This window comes from Fringilla coelebs, assembly GCF_963513975.1.
Source record: "Fringilla coelebs genome assembly, chromosome: 2".
NCBI classification, from domain to species: domain Eukaryota; kingdom Metazoa; phylum Chordata; class Aves; order Passeriformes; family Fringillidae; genus Fringilla; species Fringilla coelebs.
Window position 1 is genome coordinate 100,864,114 of NC_140029.1, and position 15,313 is coordinate 100,879,426.

Below are 15,313 nucleotides of genomic sequence, written 5' to 3' on the forward strand. Positions count from 1 at the left end.
AAATGCTGAGCACCAAAGTGTTGATGCTGCCTTCTCTTGTATCCATTTGATCATTCACTGAAATAAACCCAAAATGGTGAAGGAAAGCGGGCTAGTAACTGCTGTCATTTTTTAATCAGTTAATTCTCCCTTTTGCTGGGAACTAAGCATAAAGGAGAAAGGGTAGATTTTTAGACCTTAGAGATGCTTGCCAAGAGTTTTGGAAAAGAGAAGAATTGATATTATGATCTGCTGAAAACTGTTTTTATGCTCTCTTTCACAGCTTAAGCCCTCTGATACATGCTTCTTATTATGTGACCTTATTTCCCCATAACATTTAAATTAACCATTACATACCTGTCAGACTTTAGGCTTTTGAGCAACTGCTTAAAGCAAAAGTGGCTCAGTCTCCAAATTAACAGCAATACTTACCACTTACAGAGTAGTTGAAATCCTAGAAAAGCTGCCTTACTTGTCGAACTTTAATATGATTATGCTTGATGTTTTTGTTCAGAGCGCTTGAATCAATGTGCAGATAGCTTAGTCACATTTCTCCTTGCTCTGCTGTTTTCTTATTGTCTGCCAAGGAAGCAGGTGGCTATTCCCACTCAGCAAAATGGAAATACTCTGAAATATGGAGTGGTGATCTGAACAACTCAAGGTTAATTTTTAAATCAATAATTTGATTCCTTAAGCTGTGCTTTCTGTTGACTATTTTATGATAAAATTACAGCTGACTTCTTTCTGTTTAAACAATGACATTTCAGCTCTCAGCAAATACATCCAGGTGCTTATTTTCTCTGCTTTGAAATTGATCTTGGCAATTCAAACCGAACAAGCCTGTTTCATTATGCAAACCTTAGTTTCAGGCAAAAATAATTTCTTGATTTTTTTTATCTGTTGGAATGACTGACAAAAATTTTGCTGTGAAGTCAGTTAAATCTACACAGAGGTTGTTTCATCAGTAGGGGGAAGTAAGCATCTCTTAATCAAGCTGCATTTTCAGGAAATGTAGCAATTTCATTTCCAGGCAGTGCTGGTGCTTCTTACTTAGGAGTTTATGGTCATGAGTGGCTGCTTCCTTTGTCTTTTGTTAATTAGACAGTTACTGATAAATCATCATGAGTGTAAGACAGGGACAGAAGTACTGTCCTGTTAAATGATTATACTTATAAATGGTGGGAACTTTCATCTAGGTTTTGTATTCAAATCTTAGCTTTAAAGACTGAACTTCCTTGTTCATAACAGCTTGGTAACTGTCCAAAGGACTCTGTGTGCTTATTGCTATGCCCTTATTTGTACTTTTCTTTTATAAGATATTCTAATAGATGGCCAGGTGGTTAATGATCAACACGCTTCTGTGTATTTTTGAAGATAGATCTGAATGTTTTTTCCTACACATTTTTTAGGTCTAACTGAAGAAAATTTTAGTTCTCTGGAGGACAAGCATTAGTCCTTTAATTTCTGGAGAATTTGGTGTCTGTTAGTATGCTGGCAAGTGACTACTTCAGACACAGTTATTCAGTACCATGCTTGTAATGTGTTCCTGCAGAGATCTTACGTATAGATCAGCAGGATATGCAGTATCCTAAAGTGCAGAGAATGTATTTTGAAGGTACTGATTTTTGGGCTCTTAACTGAGCCCTGCAGTTAAGAATGTGCAGCCTGATTTTAATTAGGTAACTTGTTCATATAATTAACATGCTCTAAAAATTTTATGATTTTGCTTTGCCTGAGTTTTGGCTGCTGTCTTTATCAGCAACTTTTGCTGAAGTAGGTGTGAGTCAAAATTTGCTTTGCAGAATAAGACTATGTACTCCTTCTGACCCAGGTCTTGGTCAGAGCTCACTTGTGCAGCCATGGAGATAGAGGGAGACAAAACAAGGACGAAGGACCTTTTATGAAGCCTAGTAACTTCAGATTATATAAGCTGGGGTTGTGCAGTTCCACACGCAGTTTCTCTTTTTGAAATGGCCATTGCTCAACTGTAATACATATGTTATTATCCATTTCTATCACATATCTTATATAATTTAATTTTTTTTTCTTCCCACTGTTTACTGAAAAAGAGTGTACATGGGCAGTGGACTTTGCTTTTCAATAGAAACTGTTCTAAACGCAGTTATTATCTACAGTTATAAAACATTTCATTTCCTGTCAATCAAAAGGACTTGAAATGATAGAAGTCCCCTTGTTATGTGAGATCATGGGCCAAAGTTCTTTGCTGAATCCGTTGCTAAGTTATACTACAGAAATATTTTTTTCCTCTGGGAATATAGGCAGAATAAAGATAAGGGTTTAGTGAATAGGTACTTTCTGCTTACTTGCAAACTTCTTTGTTGATTGCAGGAGGCTGAAGTTTTTAATTTTTAAAAAATAATACATATTACCACCACCCCCCTGAAAGCATCACATTTATGGACATTTAGCGTAGAACTTTTTTAGAATAAAAGAATAGAATAGAACTTTTTAGAGTAAGAACAATTGTTACGATTTAGATTTGGAGTGTACAGCTTTTGTGAAAAAGAGGAGTTTAAAAGTGCATTCCAGATCTTCTGGACTGATTAATATTGCATGTGAAGCTGTTCCACCACTTCATGGGAAATTAAAATTGACTGTTTGGCACATTACATTTCTGTGCTCTTCCAAGGCACAAATACTGTAATTGTCACTGAAATACCTTAACCTGCTTTGTCAATTTTGTATGGCACTCCTATTTATCCCAGACCCAGAGGCCTGCATCTTTGGAGACTTGATCTAGTATTGCTTCTTAATGCTTCTGCCAAACTTTCTCTGTCTGTGAAGTAAAAAAACATGAAGGTATGCCATAGCTTGGTAATCCTGTTTCTTCTTCAGAGTACTTGTGTCATGTATACTGTTTGTCAGATTTGTGGCTAGGTGTTTAGATGAACTCTGAATATTGTATGTAAATCTAGTCTCCTGAATTATTGTTTAGAAATACAAATGTTGCTGTTTCTTGTTTTACAGCATACCTAAATGATTGCAGTTTTTCTATTGTATTGGAAAAAAACCCTTGTTTGGGAAGAATATACTTTGTGATACAAGCTTCTGAACTCGGTTCACTTACAAGCAAAGTTTGCATGAGGGTTTAAAGACAGTTTTAACCAAACATTGTTATACAATACGTAATATTTTGTGTGTGATGTAGTGATAATTACCTGAAATGAGAGGGCTAGAAGGAATTGGGAAATAGCAGGGAAGATAATGAAACAAGTCTTATCTGAAGTTAGCAGGCAGTATTATGGCTTAATTCAAATTCTACCATACATGCAGAAAAAATACAAACCACACATAACAAACAAAAAATATTCAGCAAGCAATGATGAAAATAATCAATTATTTACTGGGTTTTTGTAATGTTAAAATATTTTACCAAGGCAAGTTGCAGTCAAAAGTAATGTGAGTTATTTTGAAAATGGCAATACATAAAGATGCATTTATACAAGTGCAAGACTAAATATTTTACATAACTGTATTTCAATGAGAAGGTATACAGTAAGTGCACACTTGATAACACTAAGCAGGCAAAACTTAACGTTAGTTCCATATGCTGTTGTATAGTTCATGCACAGATCTTTCCCAAAGAGGCTGTTCCAAATAATTCTTGCTGGGATGAAAAACAGGATGGGTTGCTGGTAAGGGTGTCAGCATGGATGGGGGTCAGTTATAGACATTACTTACTGTAATTTGTGATTGCCGTGGAAGAGGAGTGGCTGTTGGTGTGATAGTAATACTGCTGGTGATTTTATTGGTGGGCTTAGTGGGTAGGCCATTAGCTAGTGCTGGAGTTCTGTTGTCTTGCACTGCATTGCAAGGGCTGATGGGCTTGGAAGCGGTGAGGGCTTGGACATAAGGACTTCCTAAATGAATGTGGATCTTGTTATCCTCAGTAGTTATTACACTTGATCCTGTACTGTTAGATCTCTGAAACTGCCATGATGACTGCCTGTCTGGGGATACTCTAAAAACAGCCTGCTTGGCTCCCATTTCCAAAGGCTCTGAGGAGAGTGTTTGTTCCTGAGAACTTGAGCCGGGTAAAGCCAAAGGGGACATTGTTCTTTCAGGAGTTAAAGAACCACACGATTCAGGAGTCTGAGATCTTGCAAAAGTAGTAGTCATAGTAATAGGAGAAATTACATGCTCTGGGGTCATGTAACCTTCTCCTGCTTTTGATTTTACAGGTGTTAAGGAGGCGTTTTGAATTATGGTTATTCTTTGCTTTGGAGTACCACAGTTGGGTATAACTGCTGTGCTTGTGTAGGAGTGAGGGCTTTCAGTGGTAGGACTGGTTATTTCAAGGGTTGCTGTGTTCTGTCTATGGTCTGGAGTTACTTTTATGTGAAGGGGTTGGCCAGGTGTATGGCTTAGCACTAGATCTCCAGTCTGTGCACAGTTTCCGTTTTGCTTTGTGTGTATCTTTCCATTTTGAGGATGGCTCTCTTTGGACCTCATCCAAGGGATCCATAATTTTTTGTTTGCAGCGTTTGCAGTGGATGAGTTGCTTTTGAAAGACGCTGTTTGTTCCTCCTCATTATCACTGTCTTCATAGAGCTGCCCATTTATGACCGTTCGCTCCAAAGGCATGAGGGTTTTGTAATCGGGTGGTTCGTTGTCTGCTGGATCTGTTTGGATTTCTTTAGAAAAAACTTGCACATCTGGAATCTTCTTTCCATTGAGACCAGGCCTGATGTTCTTGCTGAAGGATCTGTACCTCTCCAGTTCTTTCGTGAGGCTTTCCATTTCTCTTGCTAACTCCTTGTTTTTGTTTTCTTGCTGGAGGAGTTTCTTCTGTAAGACTGTGTGATCACCTCTCAGGTGACAGATTAGGTCTTCTGTTGCCACATATTCATGAACTTTCTCTTTCAGTGCATCTACTTCTCTGGAAAGGTGACTCGATTTAGCTTCCTCTTCTCTGAGTTTCTTAAAAAGGCGCTCCTGATTGGACTCTGCCTTTTCTGTTAATTTATACCTCGCCAATTCCATTTTCACAGCCTCCAACTCCTCTGAGAGGAGTCTGGCTCTGTCCTGTTCACTGACATATTTTCGTTCTAGAGACTCAAATTCATCTTCAGTTTTCATAAGATCATCTTCTACTGACTTCATTTCGTTGAGCTTCTGCTTAAGCCTTTCAACTTCTTGAGAAAGCTCTTTAATTATGTTGTTTTCCTGCTGCAAGGAGGTGCTAGATTTAGTACCTTCCTTACGTTTACTTTTAAGAAACTCTTTCTCAACATCTTCCAGAGACTGAAGTCTTTTACTTAGAATATTCACTTTGGAAACAAGATCACTTCCTTTCTCCTCTTCTGCTTTGAGTTTGTTCTTCAGCTCATCTCTTTCTTTTGTAACACTGGACATTTTTTCCTCTGCATCAGATTTTGATTTCAGTGCCTTTTTACTTTCCTCCATCAGCTTTTCTGTAACTGACATCACTTTATTTTGTTCCACCTGAAGCTGAGAAGTTGCAGCTTGCAGCTTTTCTTCTGTTTGCTTTATTTTGTCACCCATAGATTTTCTTTCATCCACAAGCATCACTGTTAAACTCTTCAGCTTTGTTAAATCTTCTTTAAGTGTAAACTCAGTTTTTTCTAACTTGCTTTCAATTGCTTCAAGCTCGCCAACTCTAGCTTTTAAACCATCCAGCTCATGGGACAACTGCTTTGTTAAAATTTTTTCTCTTTCTAGGTTGCATTTCAGGGAGTAACATTCCTGTTTACTCTTGTTGAAAGCATCTTCTAGTTTCTCCAGCTCCATAATTCTTTTATTAAGTTTATCCACTTCCCCTTTAAGGTTCTTGCTCTGTGATGCTTCTTGTTCTAACTTTCTATTAAGTTCTCTGCACTGATCTTCCATTTTTGTGAGCTCTTCATCTTTGCCTTCCATCTCCAGCAGTCGTTTCCGTAGTTCTTCTACTTCAGTCATAAGTGCAGCATTCCCACACTCTCCCTTATTTATCTTATCCCTTAGGTCTTGCAGTTCTTCTTCTGCTTTTCGTAAAGATTTGTTGGTCTCTTCCAGCTCATCAATTTGCCGGCTGAGAGTCGTTAATTTTAGCCGGAGCTGGCGATTCTGACTGTCTTCATTGGTTAGTTTGGCCATCATTGCTTCTTGGTCTTGGGAAATCTTACTGCTCTGAGAGTGAATTTCAGCCTCCAGCCTGCTGGATCTCTGTTTTTCTTCTTGAATTTTTTCTTCAGCAAAAGTCAGCTTTTCGTGTGCTTGTTCTGTAGAAGTAGTTAATTCTTGAATTTTTTTACTTTGTTGATTCAACTGCTCAGTGAGTCTTTGCTGTTCATCCACCACCATTAAAGCAAAGGATTTCAGTTTAGTCAATTCTTCTTTCAGTTTAGATATTTTCTTGTTGTTTTCCTTTTCTTTTTTTGCTTGATATACTGTCTCTTGTTCAAGAAGCTTTTTCAATCTGTGGGAGGAAATAATATTGTATTTTGTAGCCATTTTAGTGGGCATTTAGAAACACACCTGAAATACTACATTTCTGCCAGATGTTCATGAACATCCACTTGTAACTACAAGCAGACCTCTCTTTGCGGCATTATTTGGAAGTGCCCACTGGCCTTACTTCCTATTCAGAAGTTCTTTGGTAATGAACACTTCAGCATGATCATTTAGACTTAGCAACTTCTTATTGTGCCTCTTTAATTACATTTTCAACTTTTGATAGGGATCAGTCCAATGAAACTATTCTGTTATTCTGCACTGGAACTGCACTTCTCTCAGCTGTTTGCTTGTTTGCTGAGAAGTGCAGTTGTATGTGCGTGCAAGCTTTGTCTGGTTTTTTGTGTGTGTTTGTGTTGTGTGTGCCTTTTTTTAAAAAGAAATGTGATTATAATAATGCTTGAGAAATTAGGTCAGTGCAGCCCTCAAGGGCAGATATCATTTACAGCATCATAAACCTCCTAGCTTTGTTACTTATAAACCATCCTGATATTTTACAATCAAAACTTAAGGACGTTTGAGTGTGTGAAGGAAATGTGGCCACAAAGGGCAGTTAGACTGCCTAATGTGAATTCCTAAGCAGCACACCAGAGCAAAATTAGGTAAGTCTGTCCTTAGTGAAAGTGCAGGCCTTTTGACTTGGTGTCAAATACGCACACACAAATGCAGTCAGCAGATAAACACGTATTCAGTAGTGCCTTTAGAATTTAGCAAAGCTCAAATGTCTGGATTTGCAGGTAGGCCTCAGTGCATCCCTGCTTTTATATGATTCTTGAAGGTTTTCATGATGATTTTCCAAAATTAGTTTTACAAGTTTATGTTAATACTCAGTTTTTATTGGAATGCAACATACTTAATTAGCAAGAGACTTGGGATAAGGTTGTGTGTTTGTTTATGCAAGAGCCTAAGAAACCTCCGAACACCTCAACTTCTTAGGTTCTTTTATGGACTTTTCTTTGTCAAGGAGATGCTTGTGGAATTCGTCTAAAGTGTGATGAGGTTTGGCCAGCACATATGCCTCCTTTCACTTACATTTTTCCTACAGTCATGATAAATATATTCTGGTAATAAACTAAATCTGAAAAGCCTAGGTTGAAGTAATAAAGAATTAGAATTTGTATGATGTTTATAAGAATGGTACAGACTCAGTTGTGTAGATCACATGAAGGAAATTATTGGGTTATCAAGTCTGTACTTGTACAAAATGGCTGTTTAAGCACCCATTAAACCTTATTTCTTTCCCCCTCTGAAATATCATGACAGCTGTCTAGAAGTTGCTGCTGAAACACAGGATTCCTGTTCCACATTTGTCTGGGGTCACTGTTGTGATGTCCATGTCCAAGTGATGAGTCTTTACAGCTTCCCACTGACAAGTTCCTGTTGCAGCCTCCCTTTGAGTTCAGGAAGAGCTTAGATAAAGGCCTCCTTTGCACAGCTTTTAATTAGCTGTTGACTGACTGAAGGCATCTATTCCTGGCAATAGGTTGCCTCAGCAGCATCCCTTTTGGAAGCAATGTAATTTTCCTGCACAGAGAGGAAGTCCTTGCCATTGTATTACAGTCCACCAGATTTGTCTGATTTAATGGTGATGTTGTATAGAATTCCAGGACAATAAAATTTCTTATAACATCTTCACAGTCCCTACTGTTTCTATTTTAGTGCCTAAGTTGCACTATGTTGAATGTAATAAAATGCTTTGTATGAAAAATTAACAGAATGGGAAGTAGCCATAAACATCAAAGACTTGAAGCAGTCACAAATTCTGTACAACTGTCAATTAACATAATGGGGGAAACAGAATATGAAATTTTATAAATGGAGAGGGAGAGGTTTGTGAAATGAGTTTGAAGGAATGCTACTGGCTGACAGAACAAATAAATGGGGGAGGACTGCGCCATCTCAAAGGCAGCTTTTTACTGCGTTCATGGTGTATAAACTTCAGGCCCCTTTTTAGTGCTACTTTCAGTTCTAATGCTTTTTAGAGTAAAAATCTTTTTTCCCTCCCCACCCTTGTCTCTGAATGCTTTAGTAGTGAAGTTCAATTGATGATTTACCGTTGCCATAGCTATAAAACCATAACAGAAGCACAACTAACAATTTCATTTGGAATGAACTCAGGTTTTGTGTGTGCATGAAGTTAAGACATACTAATATGGTTACTTGGACTTACTAGCATTTGATTTATTTTAGCTTGCTTCACTGTAATTTATTTTTTTAAGGCAGATTTAGCTGTGGTTATTAATACCTTAGGTCATCAGTGTTTTACCCAACACTTCCACATTAACTAGTTGATACATCTCTGGCCAAATGAAAGTCTTAATGATCCAGGAATCATGCCTCTTACATTGCTTTAGAAAGAAGCTCTTAGGCCAAACAGTAATAAACAATTGTAATTTTCATAGAGATGCTGTCTAAATTTTTTATGGTTCAAGTAGATGATTGCATAAATAATGAATAAAATAAGTTGACAGTCAAGTCAAGTCTGACGAAGTCTGTGTTGCATGGGCTACTTGAACAAAAGTCCCTTTATTACTGGTACCTTGATTGTTGTGTAAGGATTTTCAAGAGTCTGTTTCTTTGGTCATGCCAAAAGACTTTGGGTACTTTAAAAATTATTCGTTCATTCAAAAGACAAAATGCAGTTTTAACATTCAAACAGACTCACAAGTAAATATTTGTAATAACTGAGATCTATTTAATTTTTTAAAAATACTTCTATATAAATTCACTTGATTGGAGTTAAGAGCATAGCTCAGCAACTAGGAGTTAAAGGATTTTAATGTGTTTCAAGAAGGAAAAAAGGAATGTATTAAGCGTGGTATATTTTTTGATACTGTGTCATTCACTTGCTTTTAATAACCATATGCTTAGTCTTATATTCCTATATAGAAAATACCCTAACACTACTGAATAGATAGTGATTTCTTGGATAAAGATTGATATTGTAAGAAGTCAACTGGGAGTCTGTTGATATTTGCAAAGAATTTTCCTTGGCTGCTGGGCTCCTGTTTCATGGTTCAGAAGGTCACAGTGCCTGTGTCTGCACATATGCACTTAGGAATGGAAGAGGACCCTAAAATGTCTGGGGGTTTTGGTGTTGTTTGTTTGTGTTCTTGAATCAACTGCTTAATTTTGGCCAGGGCTTTTTTTTTTTTGGAACCCGAGTTCTGTGGGTCAGTGCTTGGTTATGTGTATTATCTGAATTAAGAAGTCATGTGCTTGAAGAAGCGCTTTAACTGATAATAGCACAAAGTGACTTTGGTGATAGGGTAAAAATACTTTGTGTTAACTTCATTCAAAATAATATCTTCCTGAAGAACAGTAGCCAGAGTATCTGAGAGCACAATTTTACTGAAAATATGCAAAGGTCAAAAAAGTTGGCTCAAATAAATAATAATTTTTTTAAAACAACAGACACTCCCCTATCCAATAAAATATTTTTATCATTTTCTTTGCCAACTAAATTTTATGATCATGTAATTTTGTATCAGGCAAAGGTAGGTATATCATTTAGACAAAGCTTTTACACAGCTCTAAGCAGTTGACTTCACAGGACTGCAACAATCCTTCCTGAATTGAGGCCAGCAAAAACAGACATTGAAAATTGTTTTTATGAACATGACTGATAGGTAGTTAGAGAGTCAGTGTCTTAATACTTCAGAGCTTCTGTTATAAGTTATTGCTTTATTATGGCTTAATATTGTACTTACTTGCAATACCAGTTAACTGCTCCTTTATTTCCTGGAAGAAATTGTATTTCTCAGCTCTCCTCTGTTCATTGTAGTTGTTTCCCTCAGTATGCAGGCTACAACTTCTTGGTGTTAATACTGTACATTTAATTGTGTTGTCTTGTTTTTCTTCATTTTTTCCAAGTGCATATTACTTCAGCTACACTACGTTATATTTGGCAACATAATGACTGTATTCTCTACAAAATGTGGAGACTCCCGTAACAGTTCACTGTCCTGGTGTTATGTCATAACATTTTGTCTTTTAGAGGGACTTTCCATTTTCCTGGGGTGACCTGTATTACATGGAGATTGTTTAATTTATGTTTTTACAGAATTCTAATGGGGCAGCTTTTCCTTTGAGTTTCACAGAAACCAAAGAAAGTACTGGAAGCTGAGATTGCAACACTTTTGTTTTTTAATTTTTTTTTTTTTAGTTCTGGAATGCATTGTTATTCTTTGAATAATAAGAATAAAAATTATTATTTTTTGTTTGTTTAAGCAATCTTGTAGTGGTAACTTTAGAAAAGGCTGTCTTCTAAGGATGCAAGTGAAATAGATACTGATTTGTAAACCTCAGCTTTTGTCTTTCCTCTCCAGGACCGTGGAATTCTTAATGTACATATTGTCAATATCTGTATCAGACCATTCTTCAGAAATGCTAGTGATTTTTAATTTCTGTGATTCTTTTTTTTTTTGAACCATAAAGATCTATATTTTTAACTAGGTCATGCTCTTTACCCTTCCACAAGTGAAAGATGTGGTTTATGAAAGGTTCTACAGGTTATTACACGGGAGACTTACTTCTAAAGTTTTTGGACATATGCTTGAATTTCGCCTGGTACAAAGCAAGTAAAAGCTTTTAAATGTGGATGAAGTCATGCCTCTTCCTTTGAGGCACTCTTCCCAGTTAGCAATAAGACATGGTCTGGCCTTTAATAAGAGAAGAAACATGCTTCATCATTTCTGGTAAATCTTACAAGTTGTTGTAATTTTTGACACCAGTGCAGTTACATATTTATTTTTGTAAGAAAGCCAGTCTGTGCCTTCCACAGTTCATTAAAACAAAATTTGTGTTTGTTAATGTATTTCTGGTCTTGGGGTGGCTATGCATTTTTAAATTTTTTTCTTTTCCTTTGCCTACAGTTCTATTTATTGATCTGCAGTTTTTATGAAGACATGTTACAGCTTTTTTTATGGCTCTCTATTATCTTTATTAATGCTTCTTTTTCCCCTGCCATAAAGAAAGTCAAAAGCCTTTGAAATTACAGCAGCAACAACATACCATAGCTGTTGTGTAATCTGCTGGCTTCATCTGAATCAGTCAGCACTACCCAGCAGAATGTGAATACTTACTTTAAAATTTATTTTCCATTACATTAATTTACATCTGTAAATTTCAAAGAATTTGTTTATGCTAGGATACAAACCTCCACAAAGGGTGTCTCAGCTGCAAGAGACTGTAAGGCAAATTTCCTAATAAGGAAATTTATTTTATAAAATGAGAACTTTTAATGAGAGGAGTGTGAGTTCTTGTTACTCCACAGACTATCACAAAGTAATTATCATTTTATCTGATGCTTAAAATGCTGACTTGCTTTACAAGTCTTAATAAAAGTCCTAGAAGATGAATGGTATTGCCAGTTCTGGTTTAATGGACAAAATTTCGCATGGATAACCAGATGTATTTAGCTGTGATGCTGAGTAAACATATGTAGATAATGCTTTTAAAAATCAGTTATTCTGGAACACTGATGTTGTTCGTGACCATGATTTCACAACTACTAAGTTGCTGTCTTCCTGGTGATACAGGGATATTTGTGCTCACTGGTGATACAGGGATATTTGCACTCATCAATGTTACAAAATCTGGGGTAAATTCAGTGACATTAAATGGTGTGAGAAAATTTTAACAAAATTTTATTGGTTTATTTAAGATTTAAGACTGGATTAACTTCCAGTTCAAGTAATTTTACTTCAGCACTAAAATTCAGTTTTGTTTTATTATGAAACCTCAAGTTAAGAAAAAAAAATTCTATCTTGAATGACATTCCTTCCTTATCTAGATGTTCTTGGAAGTCACCTATCAAACCATCAGTCTTGTGTAAGAAAGCATTAATGCTTTCTGTGACAGTAAGGATTTGAACATCATGAATATTATGAATTCTTATGTTCATTTTTAATCTTCTAATAGCAGCCATCTACAGTGTTTGAGATTATGACAGGGAGGTGGGAGTGGGATTTTTAGGTGGAAGTGAAGAAGAGCTGTCCTATTAAATTGTTGGCAGGTTTTTGGTTTGGTTTGTTTTTTGACTTGACTGCTTATCCTGAAAACATTTTAAATGAACGCTAACCTGAGAAACCACAATATTAATGAGCTTTTCTTGAAGTTAGCCTTAAAAACTCTGGGTCCCAGCATTCAGTTTATTAGGAAACATGGCACAGTGAATTGTGAGCTGGACTCTGATGTGTCATTGCTTTTGAGATGCACTCTGCTTTCTTCTTTCCTCTTTCTAGATTTAACAGCTATTTCAGGTATTCTTTGAAGTCAGTATCTGTTATGTTGGCATTTCAATGCCATATGATTCTGCACACAGCATGACTTAATCTTCTACTGTTCTGAGTCTAAATACCTCAATAAGGTAACCACCTCACAGGAACAGCACTTCGGTTTTGTTAGTTAGTAATTCAGTATGATAGTGCATATTCACTGCCTTTTCCTTCCTCCCCCATCTCTCTCAGTGTCTCCCACCATACTGCCTGTAAAGTCAGAAATAAAGCCAGTAATTTCAGATGCAACACCAGAATTTGGAACTCTTTAAATTTACGTCAGCCAGCAAATTATAGTTTTGCAGATGGAAAGCTTTCTGAAGGAAATGGAAAGATGAACCACAAGAGATGTGGTATAGGGGTCAAAGCAACAAGACTGAGGCAGAACTTTTCAGTTACTAATCCAGGTCCTGCTTTTGTCTTGTCTTCATCTTTACAAGTGAAATTTTGTGCCTGATCATCAGATTTATTAAAATGGAAAAACAGTGTTAACTTACTGTAACAGATTTTGAGAATTAATATTAATCCAAATAGGTTTTAAGTGCAGTAATTACACAAAATAAACCAAGAGCCAAAATAAACCAACAACTACTGGTTTATATAATTTTTGATTTTTAAACAACAGTGTCATTGAAATGAGTGCATTTGGTGTTACATGCTAACAAGTTAAATTGATGGGGAAAATTGTGTGTCTTTATGAACCTGAGTTTTGTTTCAAGTGTATACTTGAACCATTATTCCTGGTAGAATGTTATTGATGGAGCACAGTTACTGAGCTGTTTTTAAAATCACCAATGTGATAAAACACTCAATACTGCAGAGATAAACAGGTGAGGGCTTAATCCACCCCTTACCCTGTGGGCGGGTGAATGAGTTTGCATTTTCTATTCAGGGTGTCAGTACTAGGAATCAATAACATTGCAGTCTCCTGCTAGGATTTACCAAGTGAAAAAACTGTTACAGGAGTTAACTCAGCTCCTGAAAACTGTCCTTTGGAGCCCTGTGTTCACTCCCACTGCCCATGGAAAGATTAGGCACAAACAAGAGGGTGCAGCTTGCCCAAATTGTGGATACTTCTGGTGAGGATGCTACTAGACTGATGTGTTGTGTTTACTGCTGCTGGAAGAGTAATATTTGGAGGTGTGAGTTTTTGTCTTGGCTATTGACTCTTCATCCTTCAGTTGATTGAGGAGTTTGCAGAAGTTCTGATTCTCTGAATAAGTCAGTTGCTTCAGCTCCCTGTAAGTTTATAACCCCTAAGTCATATTTTTACACTTCAATTTAATTATACTGCTTTTTATTAAGAGAAGGGTTTAAGTTTTCTTTAAGCAATTTCTATAGATAAATCCTGTGATTTTTAAAATTTTTTTTTAAATTCTGTATGTAACTTCATAGTGCATATGTTCAAGGTGGACCTCTATTATGGAATGTTTTTAAGGGGGGCACAGGTGGGAAAATTGGTGCTGTTCTGGTATATCATGCACCTGAGGCAGTGCTGGTGCTGCTGTCTTGACCAGAATTGGGCATCATTGTGCAAGGATCTAATTTATGCAAACTTTTTTTAACTTCAATTAGTTAATATTTTTGGTATGACAGAAAATGGCACTCAGCCACATCATGTCACTCAGAGGAGACTGGTTAGTCATAAATGTCATTTTCCCATAACATTTACAGGAACTGGATGTTCTCTAAAATAATTTTAACACACATTTTATATAAAAATAAATGTCTGGGGCTGCATTTTTATCCATGGGCAGAGTAGGCACTGTGCCTATCTCTTATGCTAACCATGGCCTTATATTATCAGTCATCAGCAGTGGTAAAATTTAAAACTTTCCATGCTGCCATGCTCACTTATTCTTTTCAACTGAAGGCATCCTACTCATGCTGCCAGCCCTGGATAAGCTGCTCAGTGGCCACTTGCTTCTAGACAGGTGGAACTTGTCTGGAAACTTTATTATGTACTCTTCATGCTCAATGTACAAGAATTTATGTGCTGAAATTGTGATTTAAATGACATAGATTAAACATGGTAAGTTGAATAAAGATACTTTAGTACTGAATGGCACTGTTAGTGAAGACTGAGAGTTTGCCAGTAATTGGAGGAATAAGGCTGGTTGTAAACAATTAGACAAACATTCCTCAGAAATTATATAGGGGGTGTCACGGCTTTGCAGGATTCAAATTCCATTACTTCTTGTGGGTTTTGTTCTGTTCATACCCTAAACCTTTATTATATACATACATCCTAAGACAAAAGTAAGCCTTTTTTCTGGGGTGCTTCCTGAAGAAGCTCTGTGTATGTGTTAAATAAACTCAGAGTGTTTGAAACTGGGCTTCGGTGGCACCCCATTTCTTCTTTTTTGTCAGAAAACTTAAATCTTAATTGTTACTGCAAATTTAGCTTAGGTATTTAAATTTTCCTTGATGCTAAGTTGCATGAAACAGTGCAGTTGAGGCTTTTATCAGATTTTCTGATACAGTTGCAACTTTTTCTGGTAGCCAAGACTGTAATAATGTTAACAGCAATAGCATTAATATCAAACAGAAGTTCATTTTGAAGCTAAATATGCATCTTTTCC

General features: G+C 36.6%; 2 protein-coding genes across 3 annotated transcripts in view; one reads left to right on the forward strand and one right to left on the reverse strand.

Moving 5' to 3' along the window:
* CMSS1 (cms1 ribosomal small subunit homolog) overlaps window positions 1–15,313 on the forward strand; it is a 221,600-nt gene that overhangs the window by 15,182 nt on the left and 191,105 nt on the right. The gene's annotated exons all lie outside the window — the stretch shown is intronic.
* The window catches only part of FILIP1L (filamin A interacting protein 1 like), a 34,060-nt gene that overhangs the window by 11,367 nt on the left and 7,380 nt on the right, over window positions 1–15,313 (reverse strand). Inside the window, exon 2 of the mRNA XM_084226556.1 lies at window positions 3,682–6,418. Within this exon, the coding sequence (XP_084082682.1) occupies window positions 3,682–6,303 (2,622 nt within the window). The 5' untranslated portion in view covers window positions 6,304–6,418. The remainder of the gene's footprint in view (window positions 1–3,681; window positions 6,419–15,313) is intronic.